General features: G+C 42.6%; 1 protein-coding gene across 1 annotated transcript in view; it reads right to left on the bottom strand.

Annotated features, from left to right (window-relative positions):
* The window catches only part of Ext2 (exostosin glycosyltransferase 2), a 126,642-nt gene that overhangs the window by 15,326 nt on the left and 89,394 nt on the right, over positions 1–21,922 (bottom strand). Inside the window, 1 exon segment of the mRNA XM_048361110.1 lies at positions 13,802–13,968. Coding sequence (XP_048217067.1) covers positions 13,802–13,968 — 167 coding nt within the window.

Raw genomic sequence — 21,922 nt, 5'->3', positions numbered from 1 at the left:
GATTCCCCAGCACCACATATATGGAAAACGGCCAGAAGGGGTGCTGTGGCTCAGGTGGCAGAGTGCTAGCCTTGAGCGGGAAGAAGCCAGGGATGGTGCTCAGGCCCTGAGTCCAAGGCCCAGGACTGGCAAAAAAAAAAAAAAGATGGCAGAAGGAATGGTAAGGGAACTGGGAGTGGGGAGTGTGTGAATACAGATCCAAAGGTAGGCATCAGTTTTGTTTCTTTTCTTGAACATAGCTCCCAAGTTTTGTCAATCCCTGTCAAAGCGGGACAAAGTCTATGAACCTCTTCAACCACTGTGGTCTCCAGCCTGGGTGAGCCATAGCAGAGCAGAGCCTCACAGTTTGTAATGTTCATCTTTCTTCCCTCCAGGCTCTGTCCCGTATGCTGCCCAGATGGAGGGGGCAGCTGGCTGATTTCCACAGAGAAGCCAGTTACAGTATTCATTCTCAACCCTCTGAGAACAAAGTGTACCTTTTATACTTGGAATTTCCTGACATGAAGTGGAATAGGGAGCCTAACTGGCTCCATTTGCAGCTCAGGCTTTGTATTACAATGGGATGTAGCATTTGAAGCGAAGCAGCACTTTGGAGGGGAAAAAACCGAAGTCCACACTCAAATCCTGATATGCAACAATGGGGGTGGGGGAGGAAGCCTAGAGATTGTCACCTAGATATCCCTAGTGTTGACTGGTTTTGACAAATGCATATCAAGCTACATCATGCTTCTTTCAGATCTACCTGTCAGCTCACTTCAGTCTGCCTGAGGGACCTTCCCACTGGACAGGGTTCTATTTAAAATCAGTCAACCAGGAAAACCAAGACTGTGGGAAAACCAAGCCTCTGGGGTTTGGCAACACTTCCATTTGCCCCAGTCTGGCTACAAGTTGGAGCCTTAGTGCTGGGCACATGATGCTCTTTCTGTGCTCTTTCTTCAGAGACAGGGTAGGCTTGGTCACAGTGGATATACGGTGTGCCATTCCAGAGGTCACCACTACTAGGAAGACACTACCAAAGAAGGTAGCTTTGAACATAGGCCTAATCCTTGTGTCTGTACCAGCTTCCCAGACAGTGTGACCAGGAGCCTTCTGGAGGTGGCACCCATACTGTTGAAGGTGAGCTGCTGGCCCCATGAAAGCTGTCTCTAGACTCTGTAACCTTCTGGATCATGTGAAAGGTGGAGGTCATTTGGTCTAGCTCCCTCCCTGCACTGAAGATGTAAATGAGACCCACAGAGGAAATGGCCTAACCTATCACAGTCACACCAATGGCTTCAGTCTAAGTTGGTCCTAAGTCCCATTCTGGTCCTGATCATGAAGTCTTCTGATTTTCCACTGCTCTGATTCTAAGAAGCACCTCCTCTCCCTAAACATGGTCTCTCACCTGTGAACCAAGGAAGCATATAGGATCACAATCTTCAATCTGTGTGCTAGTAGCAGATATGGAAAAAGGCCAGAACCCACTGAGAACAGACCAGATAGGAGAGGAGGTAGGCAACATGACAAAACCCTTTGCTCCCATCAGCACTCATCTAAAAGTGGCAGACTCTTTGTGAATGTGGTTTCCATTTAGCAAACATGGCCACATGCTCACAGAAAGAGAAGGAGCTCCTGTCAGCTGTGTAGCAAACTAGTGAATTTCCATATGACATCTGAGGGCCTACTGGAACCTCATAATCTGTGAGGCTCAGGGGCAGAGAAGGAAATGCAAGCCAAAAGCAGCTGAATTAAAGATTAAATCCAACTACCCTTTTTCATGAGGCATTTGAATCTCTTAGGAGACAATAAAGAGGGAGGAGAAAGGTGCATGTGAAGGGATGGGAGGAAGGAGAAGGGTCAGGATCGGGGCATAGTTTCTCTAATTTTGTGCTCCTTAAAACATACTGCACATGAAATCATTCTGATTTCCATACTGTCAATCCAAGGGTGGGTTGTACTATTTGCAAATCTGATCTCAGGAGATTATTTAGTGAGGCTAAAAGAACAGTGATCAGAAAACAAATGGTTGTGTTCAGAGACACTGCTTTCTAACGTGCCTGATGCTTTGAAATTTTACAATGATGTTGGTGAGACTCAGTTTGAATGGCCAGGAGCCAAAGGTATACCTCTGCAGAGGAAGGAGAAAAAAACTCTTCTATTTCCAGAAGAGCTCCTTGAGTCTCCTTCTTACTGCCCAGAGGAAGCAATGACACTGACTTCAAACTATAAATGAGCTTCCAAAACAGTTAGAGTGTAGTTAATTTGTCCTAGTGTTTAACTTGGTAGAAAAACAAAGGGGCTTTTCCAAGCTACTCACATAAATTCCATATAAATCCAAATAATAATTTGAGGTGCCTTGTTAAAAAAGGCAAAACTAAGCCAGCACAAGTGGTTCACACCTGTATGTAATCTTAGAGGATCCTAGTTCAAAGCCAACCTGGATAGAAAAGTCTATAAGACTCTACCTCCAATTAACCAGAAAAAGGCTGGATTGCAAGTGTAGTTCATTGGTTCATTATTAATTGAATTATTTATTCTCTTGGTGTTTAATTTTTAGAGCTCTTTATATATTTGGATATTCTTTATCCAATGAGTAACTGGCAGAGATCTCCCCTTTTTTCCCCCATTCTGTAGGTTTTCTTTTGGTTTCAGTTGTTTTTGAGGTTTTTTTAGGTTATATTTCAGACAAAGTATCACTTTTGTCCAGTTTGGTCCAAGCCATTATCTTCCTACTTAGGTATTCCACGTTGCTGGGTTATAGTCATGTGCCACCATGCCTGGATTTTTTTTCTGTTTCTGTAGCGATAAATCTAATTTTTTTGCCTGGGCTAGCATCCAAACATGATTCTCTTTGACTTCTAAGTAGTTGGATTATAGGTGTGAGCCACTGTGCCTAGTCATATCTTAGAGCTTTTTTTTTTTTTTTGGAATAATTACTTATTTATTGTCAAAGTGATGTACAGAGGGGTTACAGTTTCATACGTAAGGCAGTGGGTACATTTCTTGTACAATTTGTTACCTCCTCCCTCATTTCCCCCTCCCCCTCCCCCTGTCATCTTAGAGCTTTTGATAGGTGTGTTATGACATTTCATTGCAGCTTTATTTTGCATTTTCCTACTGACTAATAATGTTTCATATCTATTTGCCTCTTCAGTGAGAAATGTCTGTTCACATCCTTTGCCCATTCCCATTTTCTCATTGAACTGTTTTTTACTGTTCAATTTTGAGATTTCTCTACATATCCTAGAATGGTTAGTCCATTACTGGATATGTGGTTGCAAATATTTTCTCCTAGTCTGTAGCACACATGCACGCGTGTGCACACACACACACACACACACACACACACATTTTTTTTTTTGGTTGGTCCTAAGGCTTGAACTCAGAGCCTGGGCACTGTCCCTGAGCTTTCACTCAAGGATTATAGGGTTCTATCACTTTGAGCCACAGCGCCACTTCCAGTTTTCTGGTGGATAATTGGAAATAAAGAGTCTCAGGGACTTTCCTGTCCAGGTTGGCTTCGAATGGTGATCCTCAGATCTCAGCCTTTTGAGTAGCTAGGATAACAGGTGTGAGCCACCAATGCCAATGCCCAGCAAGCACTTACATTTTGCAGAGCAAAATATTTTCATTTGAAAAGGTCCGATTTATCACATTCTTCTTTTGCAGACTGAGATTTTGCTGTTGAAAATAAGATTCCTTTGCTTATCCTCTGGAAGATTTTCTTACTTTTCCTAAGAGTGTTGTGGTTTTATGTTTTACACTTAGCTTTGCGATTCACTGTCAGCTAATTTTTATATAGGTTTGGGTCAAGGTTAAATTTTTCAGTATCATGTGCTGAAATGCATGACTGCTTGTGTTTCTTTTGTCTAAAACCAGCTAACCAAAATACTTTCTAGAGAAGTCTTACATCTTAAGGAAAAGATACAGAAAAGAAGCATCAGCCTGCTACTAAGTGGCATTTCAATTTAGAAGTCAGTAGCATATGCATAAACAGGTAAAGCTGAATAGGGAGCAAGAATGCAGAGAAAAGTGTTAAACGAGTAAGGAGGGGAAAAGGTCACTTCTGGGATGGAGTAGGAAAGCAAAGAGTAAGAAAATGCTTTTGAGATATCAGTTTAGAGGAAAGGATGGAGAGTTCAATCCCAGACTTGGGACTGGGACTCCCCATTGTTCCCAGCAAGGTAAATAGAGTGCAAATGACTTGGCTACTTTTTTAGCAGGCCAGCAAATAAAAGACTAGGACTCTTCTACTTAACATAGAATATGGGATCATAAGTTCTATCAACAGGAAGTATATGTTCATAAATAAACTAAATGTCCAACTTTAAATCCATTTGGCCTACAGGTATTTACTATCTTTCAGGAGCCAAGCATGGAGACAGAGCATGGAGCAAGGCAGGTATAATCTGTGCTGAAAGGAACAATGAAGGGAGGTTTTCAGTCAAGCCCAGATCTCTGCCATGGATGTCACTAGTGGCCCTACCTGTGAGCAGTGGCCTCTTCCTTCCCCCTACAAGATCAGAGTCAATATGTGACTAAGACCTCCATGCCCCTGCCCTCAAAGCTTCAGCCCAACCCAAAGGCTGGCTGGGAACCTAGAAATATTACTTTTAAAGGCTGCCAAGTCTTGATCTAAACCAGCCAATAGACAGTAGCAAATATACAGCAGTCATGATTAATGTGAGCCCTAGACACCAATTTTCAAGGACCAAGAAATAAATACGATCTGAGAGTTGAGTGGTAAATATCACACTGACTAGTTCATCTTGCTTGCTAGAGATTCATTTCACAGTTATGGTATTTCTAAGGTCAGGAACTGCTCTGAGCTTTCAAACTTTTCATTTTTCTTATTATTCCCAAATGTAGAATCACCATGTCTAGTGCAACAGTGATCCCAATCTCTGTCTGTCTCAGACTCAAGACTGGGCAGTCACTATGCACTCTCCCTTGTACCGATGGCACAGCTCCCAGTTCCAGAGGAGCAATACAGTTTTCCTCTGAGAGCGACAGGCACTGTCCTGAGGGAGCTGGGCAGTTCAGGGCCAGGGTGCTACTGTGGTTTTGTGTGTCCTGGCCCTATGCCATATACTACCCATGCACCTTTATCACAATCAAGGCCAAGAAGCAGCCCAGGAAGATAAATTCCTGCATCCTGAAACCACAAGCCAAATTCTGAAGGTCTGAATTCCTAAAGCAGCCCAAGTTTCCTCATAATCAGTCCCAAGGAGGCAACAAACAGATCCTAGAACAATAATAACTGTACCATATGGATCCTTTCAGAGTTGGCATATCATTGCAGCTATCTCCTTTTCAACAGAGGGAGGGAAAGGGCATTCTTTAAACCCCTGCACAAACCAACACCTCTTTAAAATAATCTTCCCACCTCATGAGCTCAGTCTTGAGGCCCAGGGCAGGGGGAGGTAAAGGTGGAGACTCTCCTTACCAGCACCTCCTGGCACACAATGAACTTCCCCAGGATGTTCTCAGACCACTCACCCACTCACCTGGGACAGGCTTGGGGAATGAAACACCTCAGGAGGGCTGGAACCCTTTGCTTTGGGACAGAGAGTTACCAGAGTCAGTGTCCCATTTGAAGTTTCACTAATGGATATGTAAACAAATTCTCAACTTGCTGTTTTAATTTGCTCAGTGGGAAGAAAGTGCCACTCTATTATAATTCCAACTGGGTGCTTTTTTAACCAGTCAGATGTTATTTCAATGTTCAGCATACATACTGGATTTCCTCCCCTTAATATTTGTTTGACTTATCCTCCAGCGGGGCCTCGGTGCTTCAGAATGGCTTGGAGAGGTCAGATTGCGCTGCAGTGTCTCTCAGCACTTCCCTGGCTTCTGGCTTGAATGCTGGGACGTTCTTTCAGCACCACTCACAGCCATCCCATGAGGATTATGGGTGTAAATCAATGCAAGCTGGAGATGGGGTAGATTGCACAGACCACTTGGGTCTGCAGAGCAAAGTGAAGAATCTGGGCACTGATCCTTCAGAAGGATGACTTGCCCCGACCAGTCTTCCAGCAGGGCCTCGCTGGCTGTCTCACAGGTGAGATGATTCACAGAAAGGAGCTGTGTGGTCATTCTGCCAACTGGAAATGACAACTCTTTGGGCACTTAAGAAAAGTGAAAGCCAAAGGAAATAGACAGAGGCCCTTTAAAGAACTGTCACTTTGATGGACATACAAGGCTCAAAGAGAGCTTACAGCCACCAGCTAGTAGACACTCAGTGAGGGCATACTATCCAGCCTAAGAAAGTTTTCCACAGGTTCATCTTTGGCAGTACAATGATTCTAGCTACACTATGGCTTTCGAGTGAGGTGCCAAGGTGATACAGACGGCTTTGGCAAGATTTGGCTTTGTAGGTGCCAAGGTCAGGCTTGGCTCACTGTGAGAGCCAGTGCCACAGCACACCAGCAGCCAAGTGGGCTGCCCAGGCTGGATCCACAGTGTGCTTGTGAGCATAGTCATCACCCAGGTTAGTTACTACCTCAAGAAGACTCAAGAATTCAAGCTGGCCAAGGGGCCAAGGCCTGGAAGATGAGGTGCCAGTTCTCCTTGAGGCCCCAAGAACCTCAGCAACTGGATTACCCATCCGCTGAAGGCACATGCCCCTTGCTTGTTCTTCCTCTAGAGGTCCCTTGCAACTAGTGTTGTTATACAAGAACTAAGTTTCACAGGGCCCTAGATTAATTCAAAGGATCAGCCCCAATACCCATGGCAGGTAGAAATATGTGGTTCTATGTACCATAAAGAAAGACTTTGATGCAGAGATCTTCCTGGATTTCCAACAAGCCCAGGAACATTCCCAGATTTAGGACTAGGGCTTAAGTATGGGATACAAGCAGTTAATTTCCTAACAGAAGGATCATGACTTTGAGCCTGTGAGAAACAAGTCTAAATCTTGTTTATATTTAATTGTTCCCAGACTCAGAATCTCTGGCACGCTCCTTGGCAGAAGGTTCAGGAATGGATGGACTAACAGAAGAACTGACAATTTACTCCTTTTTCAGTTCTCTGCTCACTTTTAAAGGAAGTTACCATGAAGTCTAATTCCATACTAGGCTGTTTCTATCTTCCTACCACTCTAATAAGAAGAGAGGAGGGCTGGGGATATAGCCTAGTGGCAAGAGTGCCTGCCTCGGATACACGAGGCCCTAGGTTCGATTCCCCAGCACCACATATACAGAAAACGGCCAGAAGCAGCGCTGTGGCTCAAGTGGCAGAGTGCTAGCCTTGAGCGGGAAGAAGCCACAGACAGTGCTCAGGCCCTGAGTCCAAGGCCCAGGACTGGCCAAAAAAAAAGAAGAAGAGAGGAACTGTTAGGCATAGTGGTACATGCCTGTAATCCCAGCACTTGGGAGATGGAGGCAGGAAGATCATGGGTTGAAGGCCAGTCTGGGGTAGATAACAAGTTCCAGGCCAGACTAAGCTACATGGCAGACCTTGTCACCAAGCAAACAAACAAACAAAAAATTAAAAAGAAGAGAGGAAGGAAAGTGGAGAAGTTTATTTAGAATCACAGATTATCACAGATTATGTCCTCTTCCCTTCTCTATGTGTACACACAGATAGATAACTACAATGTAATATAGAGTCTCTCATCTTTGAAATTCAATTAGCTAAGTTCCCCCATCACACATGAAACCTGAGCCCTGGCTACTCAACTCATTCAAACATTTATTCTCTAGGTTTTCTACTTTCAGTATCCATCATCACGGATCCCCCTCATGATTTGGCTGATTGACTACATACCTCCCAGCGATCCTTTTAGTTGGTCTGAGAGCTAGTCCCCCAGCAGATCCTCTACTGCCAACCCAAGCCAGCTCTCCTGGTTAACAAAACACAACTCCCACCTAGCTCCTCAATCTGCCCTGCCCAGCCATATACTCTGTATACATTTCTACTGTGCTCAGTGCCCTTCTCTTGGTGTTTCCTCCCATTAGGAAAGCTGATGGCTCCAAGACTGCTTTATTCTCTCATGAGAAAAAGTGGGACATTCCATGCTATTTTGCTGCCATCTCATGATTCTTTGGGATTATGTACTTAAAAAAAGTGAAAACCGCCATTACTTTGGGCAGTCGCAAGCAAAATAATACAAATTCTCACAGGCAACCTTTACCACCTATGGTACACTAGGCTGCAAGGGGAAGAGCATCAGACTTTGCTTAACAGCACAACAGTTGTTCCACAGAAGCCCTGAGTTTATAACCAATATTACTCTCCAGAAATGTTTCAATCTCTCAGGTGAAAAATGTCCAACACTTAAGTGCCACTAATAATTTTTTATGGCTGGAAATGTGGATCAAAGTATGAAAGGAAAAGTAAATTCACAGGTTCATGCATCTAGCCAAGTCTCTGTGGCTCATTTTCGACCATATGCTTTAAACTGTCTGTCAGAGGTGGAGGAGGGGAGCAGGAATAAGTTGCTTTTTATTTCCCGGCTCTTTAGGCTTGAAATAAAAGCAGACAGACTTGAAAAAAAATCAAACATTCAAGTAACATTATCCACTGCTACTGTTCCCCTAGGAGTCCCTTACAATGAGTATCAAGAACTCAATAGATACTTTCCTGGTAAAATACATAAACAGATAAATAAATTATCCCAGACTAAAAAGAATGTCCACATCTGGTAGCTCACCAGAGCTTGTCAAACAAGTCAGAAACACACAGGGCCAGGGAAGATCATTCCTAGCTCCTGACTTCAGGGCTGGAGAGGGAACAGAACATTTCCCAAGGCTCTGTGCCTTCCAACAGGGAATATGACCCCATCTAAACAGGCAAATCACCCCTGTGTTTTCTTCCAAGTAGATAAATAATTACACTGAATACTAGTTCCAAATGTCTGTGTGCTCAAGTCACAGATACTGAAAGAAGAAGTGCTCTGGTCTTTCATTCTCAAGAACTTGTTATGGTATGTCTTTGAGGGTAAGAGTCAGTGGACACTGAACACCTTAAAAAAGTAACAATCTCTTTGCACCTCAGTGTCCTAAGCAATAAAGCATGGAGTGAAGGATGATCTCTGAGGTCCCTTCACAGTTTGACCATGCATTTCTTTTAAACAGAGCCTTCTGAAGAGAGTGCTATGAATGGATAACAGGCAAGCAGCAGGGAGATCTGATCTTCTCATCTGACTGGCAGTGAGCCCAGGTGTGGGTCTTGTCCATAGTCTCCAGTATATAGAATTAATATTACCTATTTGTGCTAAAATTTGACAAAGGCTGAATAAAGCACCAAACGGTTCTAATAACTTCCTACTGCAAAGGGATTCTAGAGCTCCTTATCGGTTACCAAGCTAATAGCTCAGGTGAGGCTGGAGATTGTCCTCCATCGCTGTCTTATGACTCATACCTCTTATACCAGGCTCATTTCCTTCTTGTAGTTTTGGGAAATGTGAGATCGACACTGCCTACAGTCTCTCATCTATGGCTGCTATAGTGCTTATGCTTTGAACATCCTGTCATTTGTGAAAACCATGTTGAAACTCTGGGGCTTGCGTCTACACGTTATCTATCAGGTAAGGCATCATCAGAAGTTTGGACAAAGTAGTCCTTGGCTCGCCTTTGTGTTCTCTGATTTCCTCCATTAAATAACTGATGTGCTTTCCATTCATCATCTCATGTGCTGCTAGGTGCTAATGCTTACACTCTGTGTTTCACAGGGAAGTGAAGGAATTCAACACTTTTTGTGCCTAGTAGTTTGGTACCTTGCCACATGGGATTACACTTTGTAGATTTACCTTAACTTCTGATTGCACAGAGTGACAATACCTGCAGGGGTTTCAGGAAATCATTTGGTCTGCTCTCCTATTCCCAGGTAGGACTTGAAGCCATAATAGATGCTGGAGGACTGCTTGTCACTCCTTTATGAAATGTTCCCTCTGTCACTGGGTTTCTTTAAAATGTTTTTGGTACTAGAGTAAAAAAGATCTGTGGTACATTTATCTTCAGTTCTCACATAGCACATATTGTGTATAAGCTATTTTTTAAATTTAAACTATGATGATGAATTTAACTACTGCAGACATGATAAAGGATATGGAAAGAAAAAAAAAACCCAAAGAAATGCTATCACTGAAGATGAAGCAGGGAAATATTCTGGTTATGTCAAATGAAAAATAGTTAGTCACCAACTTCACCTGCTTGACCTGGCAAGGACATTAAAACTATAAACACGAATGAGCCTTCTTTTTAGATACATGGAGAACATTTACTGAAACAGACCTTCTACTGGCTCACATAGTCTCAGTAAATTCCAAAATAATAAAGTCTGCCAGCACATATTTTATTATAGTAGAATCACACCAGAAATTATTAAGAAAAAAGTAAATTAAAATTTTTGGCAAAGTAGGCAATGTACTTTCATGTAACTAAGGGTCAAAGGAGATTAATACAAAGCAAATTACAAAATATTTAGAACTTAAAAGAGAAACATCAAAGCCTGAGAATGCATGTGAAGCAGTGGTTAGAGAAATCTGAATGCACACATTAGAAAAATAAGTACTAAAATCAATTATTTAAGCTAATAACTCTAAAAGCTACACAAATACTAGCAGTTTAAATTTGTGGAAGTGAAATCCAACTCGCAACAAGTATTGATTAATTAAATGTGGAATAAACACACAAGAGGAAAACCAATAGAATCAAAAATTAGATTCTTTGAAAAGACTGTAACACTGATTAACCTCTGTAAGATTCATCAAAGAAGAGAAAAAAAGCTGGGAGTGGTGATACACTTCTGTCATCTCAGCACTTGGGAATCTCAGGTAGGAAATTTGTGAGTTTAAAGCCATTTGGGGCTATAAGGAGTGAAAGGAAGAGGGCAGAAAAATGTCCAATACTGGCAATGAAAAACAGCAATAGCTTATAAAATCTACCAGCTTTAAGCAATAGGGAGTATTATGAATAACTTTCTAAGAAGTATATTTTACAATGTGTATAAAATGAAAAGGTTCCTTGAAGAACACAATCTATCAAAATGACCACAAGAGGGCTGGGGATATAGCCTAGTGGCAAGACTGCCTGCCTCAGATACACGAGGCCCTAGGTTCGATTCCCCAGCACCACATATACAGAAAACGGCCAGAAGCGGTGCTGTGGCTCAAGTGGCAGAGTGCTAGCCTTGAGCGGGAAGAAGCCAGGGACAGTTCTCAGGCCCTGAGTCCAAGGCCCAGGACTGGCCAAAAAAAAATGACCACAAGAAGAAACAGGAAGTGTGAATGGTACTGGAGGCATTAGGAAACTAAGTCAGTGGTAAGCTCTGAGGTGCTTCAGGACAACACTAGGAGCCTGGATGGGGGAGGAAGAAAGTTTAAGTATCAACTGAGAGCTCTGACCCAGCCGCACAAGCAAAGAACTGTGAACCTATGCATATTTCTCATGTATTGATAAACAACCTTGTTTTTTTCCTCTCCTTTTCCAATTACTATTTGATTTGAGGTGTTTCTGTTGGCTTGTCTCAAGCGTTACTTCTCAGAACCAAGAGCATTTGTTTTCAGAACCAGTAGTTCCTGACAGATGACATATGGGGCAAGATCTTTAGAAGACAATTTGGTGTCCAACAAACTTGAAGTTAAGTAACAACACTTCCACTTATTAGCTGTGTGCCTTTGATAAGTTAGCTAAGCCGGTTTAGTCTGAGCACAGAGTGAGGAGAAGAACATCACCTTGCATTTCCCACTGTGGAAAAGTCCCAATTGATGGCCGGCACTGAGGATGCAGATAGGAGCGGGCAAGTCTCACAGTGGAGGAGGCTCTGAAAAACATTGACTTGGGTAGCTCCTCAAGATTCTAGTGAATGGAGACCAGGCAGCTCCTGACCTCACTCCTCCAGGCAGCAACTACTCCCTAAGAGAGATGTGGAAATAAACCCAACCAAGCCAAGGGAGTCTCCAAACTCCTCTTATAAACTATCCAGCTACCAGCTTTGTTATGAAAAGAGCTATGGAGATTCCAGGTTTCAACAGATCTGAGAGCTCAAGGCGTAACTCTCAGACTGACAAGAGATCTTAGGGATTTCAGTCCAGATTTCAGTTAGACCAACTAGAAAGTGAAGAGGCAGCCCTTGTCCACCCTGGCCCCATCATTCTGAATGTTCCTCTTTCAACCTCACTTTTACCACAAAAATAAACACAGCAGTAGATGTGAAGCCATTATACTAGATGAAGAAAACACTAGCAAGAAAAAATTCGTCTTTTTTCTTACAACCTCATGAGAGAAACAAGCAGGCAATTTTTTTGAAGAAAAAAAAAGGAAATAATAGTATGTTAAATGCTATCCAATACCCAAGATGAGATGGCATAAAAGTCTCTTCCTATGAATGAAGATAAAACCAAGTGACAAATGTACCTTTCCTTAGCCACTCTCATTGGCAGTACTGTAATAACCAGGGTACCACACATTAACCTATCTTAGGACAATTTCTTTCTCACTGGAATTGAGGGTGAAATATTTTAAAGTATAACACAACTGGGGAAACTTAAGCCTTTAATTTTTGGTGGGTATGGAAGTTCTTATTTATTCCTCCTTTAAAAGCTACCATTTAGGGGGGAATGAAGGAAGAGGTAACAAACACTACAAGAAATGTATCCAGTGCCTAACGTATGAAACTGTAACCTGTCTGTACATCAGTTTGACAATAAAAGTTAAAAAAAAAAAGCTACCATTTTTATTTTTTAAGTGCTGGAGATCAAACACAAGATCTTGCATATGTTAGGCAAGTGCTCTTTTGAGCTACATCCCAGCCCTAATCTCTGACTTAAGGATTTGAAGACAAACTTCTATAATAAACATTAGGTACCAAATATGGCTTCATTTAGTCAAATGTCGTGTTTTTTTTTTTTTAGCAACTCCAAATTCAACAAATCCTGAGTAACCCCCCGCCCCCCAAATGGTTCCTCTTGTCCAAAAGCAAGGTGACCACAGGGGATAAATCTCCAACTTTCCCCGGTGCTTGCTGGAGCTAATTGATTTATACACTCCATTGCACTTCAGTCTGATACCATAGCTGCCTCCTGCAGTGCACGGCTCGACTGTCGCCGTCATGCCTCGCATGTACATCCTTCCTGACAGGCCTCATCAACTGCTGTTGCTTCTCACCAGGCCTGGGCTCTGGCACTTTCCCCTAGAGAGACCTTTACTGGTCTCCATACTTAACCCTTGAACCCAGCATAATCCATCAGCCGCCCCAAATGAGCAGTGATAGAGAATGTTTCTGCGTAAAGACAGGCACTCCACTTCAAACTCATCAACAGGGTCTGCTTTTTGTTTGCCAGTGTCATTTCTTTGCTTACTAATGTTTTCACTATTGCTGAGCCTTGTGGCCAGAGTCCGGGGACTTCTATACTGGGACACATGATTAGATGCTTGTTAAATGTAATAGATGCGCTTTGGAAAATGTACTCCAGAGACTCTCCTTGGGAGTTCTTAAAACCAGGGAGGAGGGCTGGGAATGTGGCTTAGTGCTTGCCTAGCATGCATGAAGCCATGGGTTCGATTCCTCAGTACCACATAAACAGAAAAGGCCGGTAAAAGTGCTGTGGCTCAAGAGGTAGAGTGCTAGCCTTGAGCAAGAAGAAGCCAGAGACAGTGCTCAGGCCCTGAGTTCAAGGCCCAGGGAGGACACAGTTGTCATTCTAGAACGGGGCTTCCTCAGGTTTTAAAGAACAGCATCATAACTCACACTGTGATGTACGTGTGGCCTTCAAACTCTACTGGGAAGTTTAGCTATTATGACTCTGGAGAAGGAAAAGACCAGCAATAATAGCAGCAGATGTCAATTTACACACACTGCTGAAGGCCTCCTTCCTTACCTCATAACCAAACTGCAGCTCATCTGAGGTCAGCATAATGATGTCATCATCAATGGCCAGGACAGCCTCCGTCTCAATTTCATCATAAGGGAAGAAGCGGTTGCTCAGCTTGTTTTCAGCTGTCCTCACAACCTTTAATGGAACCCTGATTTTGGGCCAGAGAGATTCTAAAAGAAAAATAAAACAAAGTAGTTACTGTTCAACTATCTTGTGAGAGCACTCTATCACAATGAGGTGGAAGGACTAGTTTCTTTCTCCTCAAAGGGAAAAGAAGGCCAGGCCAGAAGCTTTATTTCTATCCTTTCTAATTCCCTGCAATACTACTAATTCTCCATACTGTCTTAACTAGAAGAAAACAAATTGACAGTGGAGAGGCAGGAAAATAAAAATGCCTTGTCTGCGATCACCATGATAGGAAGAGAAAGCCTGGATCCCAGGCTCAGGACCACAGCTGGAATATCATGACTCTACCTCCTCTGACAAAAGGGTTTCCCATCAGTGCACCCAGATGTCAGAAGCTATGCTAGGATCAACCACAGGTAGCTTCAGGCTGCTAAGCCTACCCTCTCTCCTCCAGATTTTCTAGGGTGAGTGCTGTCTTCCTAATCCTATACTCCCTCCCTGCCTCCTGACTCACCAGGTTGGGTTTCTCATTATGATCAATTTACAGAGTAAATATCACATTTCTAGATCCAATTGTGTGGGATTTTCTAGTATGCTGAAGAAATAACTCATGATTTATTGTATATTTTCTCCATTCTACTTTGAAATTATTAGAGCAATTCAACCACTGAGTTGTTTTTTATTTTTAAAATTTGTTCTTAGCACATACTTTTTTGGTGCAGTAGCAATGTTTCTCACAGATGGCAGTTTGTTCTTCATATAACACTTGTCAGGTAAGAAGTGAAAAAGCAGGTATCATGCTGCTTTTAAAAAGTCTATCATGTAATTGCTTAAGAATTAATTTTTGTGAGTCTTGAGGCCCTCAAATACCCATGGCCACTACAGACTCACCAAAATGAAGGAGAGGCAAAGCAGACAGAAAGTTAAAGGAAAAAGGTGGCCTCAAATGACTATAGCTGAACATCTGGCCTGTGCAGTTACAACATAACAATGAGATTCACTGGGGGATGCTCCCAGATCTTGGAAGAAGCCTGTGGAAGAGAGAAGCCTTGTGCTTAACCAAGACATCCATGGCTGTCAATCAGCCTGTGGTCTAGACTCTAAGAAGTAGTCCACTCCAAAAGAAGCATGCTGAAGAAAGGGCTGAAGTTGAGACCAAAGAAAATGATCCTCTGGGCCACTGTCTTTTAAATGATAACTAACGAATACAAATGAGCCTGGGCACACAAACTGAGGTATTAGAGACCTGTCTGTGGTCTGCATTACTTATGAGAACTTAAGTGAGTCCCTTTCTTCAGGAATAAGCAGAGAAGGGGACCTTAACTGGTCATAGATGCATTGTCATCAATCTTCCTGACAACAGAAATCATTTACAAAGTACCTTTTATATGACTAAGAGGAAGTAACTTGCTCTATAATATCTGGCTAGTATTTAAACCAAAGTCTGCTGACCACTGAAGACAATATATGACCTGTACTATAATGCACTGTAGCTCCACAGCCCCATGTTTCTCTAAATTTGGAATAAACTAAGAAGGTTCGATGATTCTTTTCAGCAATCATCCTTATTCTTGCTTGCATTACACCCCTCACTTCATTTTATTTTATATTATTTTATTTTATATTATTTTATTTTTTGCCAGTCCTGGGTCTTGGACTCAGGGCCTGAGCACTGTCCCTGGCCTCTTTTTGCTCAAGGTTAGCACTCTGCCACTTGAGACACAGCGCCACTTCTGGCCTTTTCTATATATGTGGTGCTGGGGAATTGAACCCAGGGCTTCATGTATATGAGGCAAGCACTCTTGCCACTAGGCCATACTCCCAGCCCGACCCCTCACTTCAGTTAAATAAAATCTCTGTCATATATACACTGTCCCAGGATCTTTATAAAACAAGAAGCATAATATCTAAAACACAGGTTGCAGCTTTATATGAGACCAAATGTTTAGACCATTCATGCTCTTAAAATCACTGAGAAGGGGGCTGGGGATATGGCCTAGTGGCAAGAGTGCTTGCCTCGTGTACATGAGGCCCTGGGTTCAATTCCCCACCACATATACAGAAAACGGCCAGAAGTGGCGCTGTGGCTCAAGTGGCAGAGTGCTAGCCTTGAGCAAAAAAGAAGCCAGGGACAGTGCTCAGGCCCTGAGTCCAAGCCCCAGGACTGGCAAAAGAAAAAAAAAAGTACTGAGAAGCCCAAAGTAGTTTAATTCACACAGAACATATATACTCACTCACTAATCAGTGTATTAAAAACTAAAATGGAGGAAATTCTAAAACACAAGCACACATTCCATTAGCCATCAGAGTGACTATGTCATCATCATCTTGTGCCGTTCCCCATGACGGAAACAAGATGGGAAAGGGAAACAATGACTCATCATCCCAGAGTGCCTAACTGGATCTCCACTGTGCTGGGTGCCTGACCCACACTTGGAAAACTGCCGTGCTAGACTTAGTACTCAGACTGGAGAACTGAAATGTAGAAGGTGAACAAATGGAGCCAACAGTTTGGAAGGAGTATTGAAGATGGTTGGGCATTTGAACACAGGATTTTTACAGAATGTGTAGAGAGACAAAGTGTGTCTTTGCTTTACAGCTTGCAGTCCTGACTTCCCTCTTCAGTTTGTGGTCTTGGGAGCTGGCCCCTGTGACCACTTCTCCTTTGCCAGCTGGCACAATGATAGGCTTTGTCAGGAGAGGGCACTGGAGGGCTGCTATGGGAGGATGGAGTTCTTGATGGCTGGTGTGCTTGCTTTACTCTTTGTTCCTGCAGTAGGTGGTTAGCAGTAATCAAGTACTGGCATTCACTTCCAATAAGAGCACACAGCACCCTAGGGGCAGCTCCCCTGCAGGTCTCTGTCTGCCTCTAACAGCAATTCTGTGGAGGTTCACAGTAGGGGTGGCTCCAGGGAAGTGCACTGAAGCCCTATCATTATCCCAGAAAGTTCAGGAGCATCTTCTGTACCAAATTCCTATTGAACTCTGGGAGCATCAAGCAGGAGAGGGAAGGATGTCACTGCTGTCACTGTTGGCACCTTGGCACATTCACCATCCAATGCAACACAGCCTTCCTCTGTCCAACAAAGTGAATCTCAGCTCTAGCCACAGATCATGCACTTATCATTCTTTTTCTTTTTTCCTTTTTTATGGGGGGTGGAGGAGTGGGGCTTGAGTGCAGGGTCTAGGAGCTGTCCCTGAGCTCTTTTGCTCAAGGCTAGTGCTCTACCACTTTGAGCCACACCGTTTCTGGTTTTCTGGTGGTTAATTGGATAAGAGTCTCACAGAATTTCCTGTTCAGGCTGGCTTTTAACCATGATGCTCAGATCTCAGCCTCCTGAATAGCTAGGATTACAGGTATGAGCCACGAGCGCCCAGCACACTAATCTATCTATCTTTCTTTCTTTCTTTTTTTGCCAGTCCTGCGACCTGAACTCATGGCCTGAGCACTGTCGCTGGCTTCCTTTTGCTCAAGGCTAGAACTCTACCACTTGACCCACAGTGCCACTTCTGGCCTTTTCTGTTTATGTGGTGCTGAGGAATCCGAACCCAGGGCTTCACACATGCTAGGCAAGCACTCTACCACTATGCCACATTTCCAGCCCACACTAACCATTTTTAATATTACATTTTTCCTGTCCCCATTACTATGTGGCTTCAGATTTTTAACTTCTTGCAACTACCTGAGGCAGCCAAGAATGGTTAGAACCACAACCAAAGGCTGGGCCAATGTTATGGGTAAATGATTGCTACTCAATGGAGGTAAGAAACCTCCTTACAGTACAAATTGTTTTAGGGTAGGATGAAATGCCTTCAGCAATACAATGTGTCTTTCTGATTGAAATGTACTAACTTTGGTCAGATTTCTACCTGACCTCAGGTGAGGGACTAAACAAGATACTCCAGGAACCCAGGATCCCAGAAAGCAGTAATAAATGGTAGAAACACCACAGCCTGGGAAACAACTTCCAGTCCACCATTCATGAGCCATGTGACTTTGAACAAGTCAATTACTTTGAGCCTGTTTCTTCAGCTATCGAGGATTAACAGCCTATCTTTGTATAACGGACTATGAATGAAGGCATACAGCAGTGCAGAGCCTTGCACACGGCACACATTACTAAATGTCAGCTGTGCCTTCCCTTGAAAGTCTGTTTATAGAACTAGACTTTTCTCAGCCTTAGGTTGTGACGGCAAAGGGGTACATTTTGGATCTAGTACATAACCTGGACCATCCAGAGGCATCCCCAGCTCATGTTTCTTGTGTATAATTTTACCTGCCACAGAACTGAAAAAAAGCACTCATACTAATGGAACTAAAGACACAGAACTTTTACCACATGAGCTCCACAAAGTAACAGACAACTCCTTTTCCCATTCTACGAAAAACAGGCCAGCTGCTGTGGTTAAGTAGAAACATGTCTCTGCTCTAGATAGAATTGCGACTTTTGCTTGGGTTATGTGTACAGCATGTTTACCCCACAGGCTCTTCCACTTGCTTTACCTACATCTACCCAAAGAATCACTTGAGACAATACCCATAAAGAGTGAACGTGCCCCTGTAAAGTCTTTGATGGGGAAGTTTTAGAGGGTAATGAAAGCCAAGAGGGATAATGTGGGGTACAGATGGAAATGCAGAATGAATCACAGCTTTTTTAGGAGTATGAGGACTTTCCCTTGTAAGCTTCATCAGGGGAGCCAAAAGTCAGCCTGGACCAAAGGAGTCTCCATTTCAATGGCCAGCTGTCTGTGGATACTCAGTACCCCAAGGACTCGAGGGAACTTCCCAGATTCTTCTCTTTGTCAAATAAAACAGGCCTCCACGACAGGGAACTGCCAGTGACAGAAGGGGAGGGCAGCAAAGCCCTGAACACAGACCATCCTGGTATGGAATTCTAGTATTAGAATGACTATTAAAAAAAATGTTAGGACTGGGGCAGGAGAGTGAGAAAGGGAGCTATAAGGCAGGGAAGAATAATATATGGGAAAGAGATTTTTCTCTCCATGAATGCTTTTCAAACAATCATTTACTTTTTGAGCTGAGTCTCTGACAAGGATCTAGCTCTTCTTTGTACTCCTAAATCAGAGAAGTGATAAAGCATGATGACATTCCTACAACAACATGGTCATCTAAATAGATACAGGGGCTCTGGGCAAAAGCATGAGCTTTTTTTGATCCAGAGAGCCCTATGTTTATTGCCGTCACTGCCATTTGCAGCTTTGTGAATTAGGCAAGTTACTAATCTGAGTTCTTTTTGCTTTTGTAAAATGCAGATAATAGCAGCTTCCTTACAGGTTTTTCTTTTATTTATTTATTTATTTATTAATTAAAAAAATTTTTGACAAGGTGTTGTGCAAAAGGGGTACAGTTACATAATAGGGCAGTGTGTACATTTCTTGTGATATCTTACACCCTGTTTTTCTTTCCCTTTCCTAGGTCAGGTAGACATATATACAATACACAGTATACCAAAAACATATACAGTAGCCACGTGGCCTACGCCAAAGGAAATTCACCTAGGACTTTAAATGTAACGTCAACAATAGAGTTTGCTTATCCTTGTCTCATATGGACGTACATATGTAGCTTTTGAGCTATTGTGATTCACTGAGAGGTCTATTTTTGACCTTTATATGTTGAGTAGTTGTTTGGTTTTAGCTACATAATGTAAGGTCGCTGACCAAAACCTGTGGGAAATACCATTTGACAAGAAGTTTTTTGTTTCACAGACCTGGTCTCTATTGTCTCCTCCTCCCCCCCACCTTAACAGTCATATATCAAGGAGATCATGCCCCTTTGTTTTCTGTGTTCTGGGCTTGTCTTGCTCAACATTATTTGTTCAAGTACTGACCATTTCCCTGAGAATACCAGTATTTCACCATTTCTAATCACTATGTAGTAGTCCATTGTGTATAGGTACCATATTTTTTGGATCCATTCATCTGTGGAGGGGCATCTGGGTTGTTTCCATATTTTGGCTATTGTGAATTGTGCAGCAATAAACATGGAGGTGCAGATGTCTTTTTGATATCTTGAGGCCTGTTGTTCAGGGTAGATGCCTAGGAGTGGTATGGCTGGGTCACAGGGTAGGTCTATGTTGAGCTTTTTGAGGAACCTCCATATTGTTCTCCAAAGTAGTTGTACTAATTTGCACTCCCACCAACAATGGAGAAGGGCTCCTCTCTCCCCACACCCCCTCCAGCATTTGTTGTTGCCTGAGTTCAGAGTATAGGCCATTCTAACTGGAGTGAGGTGGTATCTCAGGGTTGTTTTTATTTGCATTTCCTTTACTGCCAGGGATGTTGAACATTTCCTCATATGTTTCTTTGCCATTTTTATCTCTTCTCTTGTGAAGTCTCTCTTTAGCTCCTTTGCCCATTTCATAATTGGTTTACTGGGCTTGGAGGGGCTCAGTTTTTTGAGTAAATGACGGATATTAGGCCTTTGTCTGTTGCTGTGCTGGTAAAGATCCTTTCCTATATGGTTGACTGTCTTTCTAGTTTGGTGGCTATGTCTTTAGCTGTGCAGAAACTTTTTATTTTGTAGTAGTCCCATTTATTGAGTCTCTCCCCTATTTGTTGTGCCCCTGGGACTCTATTCAGGAAGTTCCTTCCTGTGCCTTTAAGTTCTAGCGTCTTTCCTACTCTGTCCTTCAGTAATTTCAAGGATTCAGGTCTGATGTTGAGGTCCTTGATACATTTTGAGTTGATCTTGGTGCATGGTGATAGGCTAGGGTCTACTTTGAGTTTTCTACATATGGCTGCCCAGTTTTCCCAGCACCAGTAGTTGAAGAGGCTATGTTGTTTTTTTTCCATTGTATGTCTTTAGCTCCTTTGTCAAATATCAGCTGACTGTAAGAGTGCGGTTTTATTTCTGGGTCTTCAATTCTATTCCATTGGTCTTCAGGTCTGTTTTTATACCAATATCAGGCGGTTTTTGTTATGATGGCTCTATAGTAGAGCTTGAAATCTGGTATTGTGATACCTCCTGCACTGCTTTTTTTGCCTAGAATTGCTTTGGCTCTTCTAGGTCTTTTGCTGTTCCATATGAATTTATGGGTTGCTTTCTCTATTTCAGTAAAGAATGTAGCTGGGATCTTGATGGGGATTGCATTGAATTTGTATAACAATTTGGGCAATATGGCCATTTTCACTATATTGATTCTGCCTACCCATGAGCATGGGAGGTCTTTCCATCTCCTTGTGTCCTCTTTGATTTCCCTTATTAGATTTTTATAGTTCTCATTAAATAGGTCCTTCATGTCTTTGGTTAGGTTGATCCCTAATTAATTTATTCTTTTTTTTAGCTATTGTAAATGGTATTGTTTCCATAGTTTCCTTTTCTGCTTGTACATTGCTGGTGTACAGAAAAGCTGCTGACTTTTGTGGATTGATTTTGTATCCTGCTACTTTGCCAAAATGGTTTATTAGGTGTAGGAGTTTGGGGACTGAGTTTTTTGGGTCCTTCAGATATAAGATTATGTCATCTGCGAATAGGGATAGTTTAATTTCTTCTTTGCCGATGTGGATCCCTTTGATGTCCTCCTCTTGCCTTATTGCTATGGCTAGGGATTCCTTGCAGGTTTTTCTTAAGGACTAGAGATACCGTGTGGTAAGTATCAGCACAATTCCATTAGTAGGATAAAAGAAGCACACAATAAACTGTTAGAACAGCAAGTGTCATGTCGTTATCATCTGCACCAATGGACTACTGTGAAGTCCTAGCATACTGCCTCTTGAAGGCAGTGTTGAAGAGATCCAGACAAAGGACATGGAGATGACCCACCAGGCCTGGTCATCACAAGTGATGCAGAAGGAAACAGCATTAGAGAAAGAAATCAACTGTTGAGCTTGGATGGGATCTCCTCTCTTTATTTCTATAAATTCTAAATGTAACAGCATGGCTTCATATCTAGTGCCCCATCCTGTAAAACTCCAGCAAGTAAAATAGAAATGTCACCTCCTAGGCATACAAAAGTAACCTAAAATTGATTTTTC

This window comes from Perognathus longimembris, chromosome 13, assembly GCF_023159225.1.
Source record: "Perognathus longimembris pacificus isolate PPM17 chromosome 13, ASM2315922v1, whole genome shotgun sequence".
Taxonomy (NCBI): Eukaryota; Metazoa; Chordata; class Mammalia; order Rodentia; family Heteromyidae; genus Perognathus; species Perognathus longimembris.
Note: the sequence above shows the minus strand (reverse complement) of the source record. Positions and strands in the feature narration are given on the sequence as shown.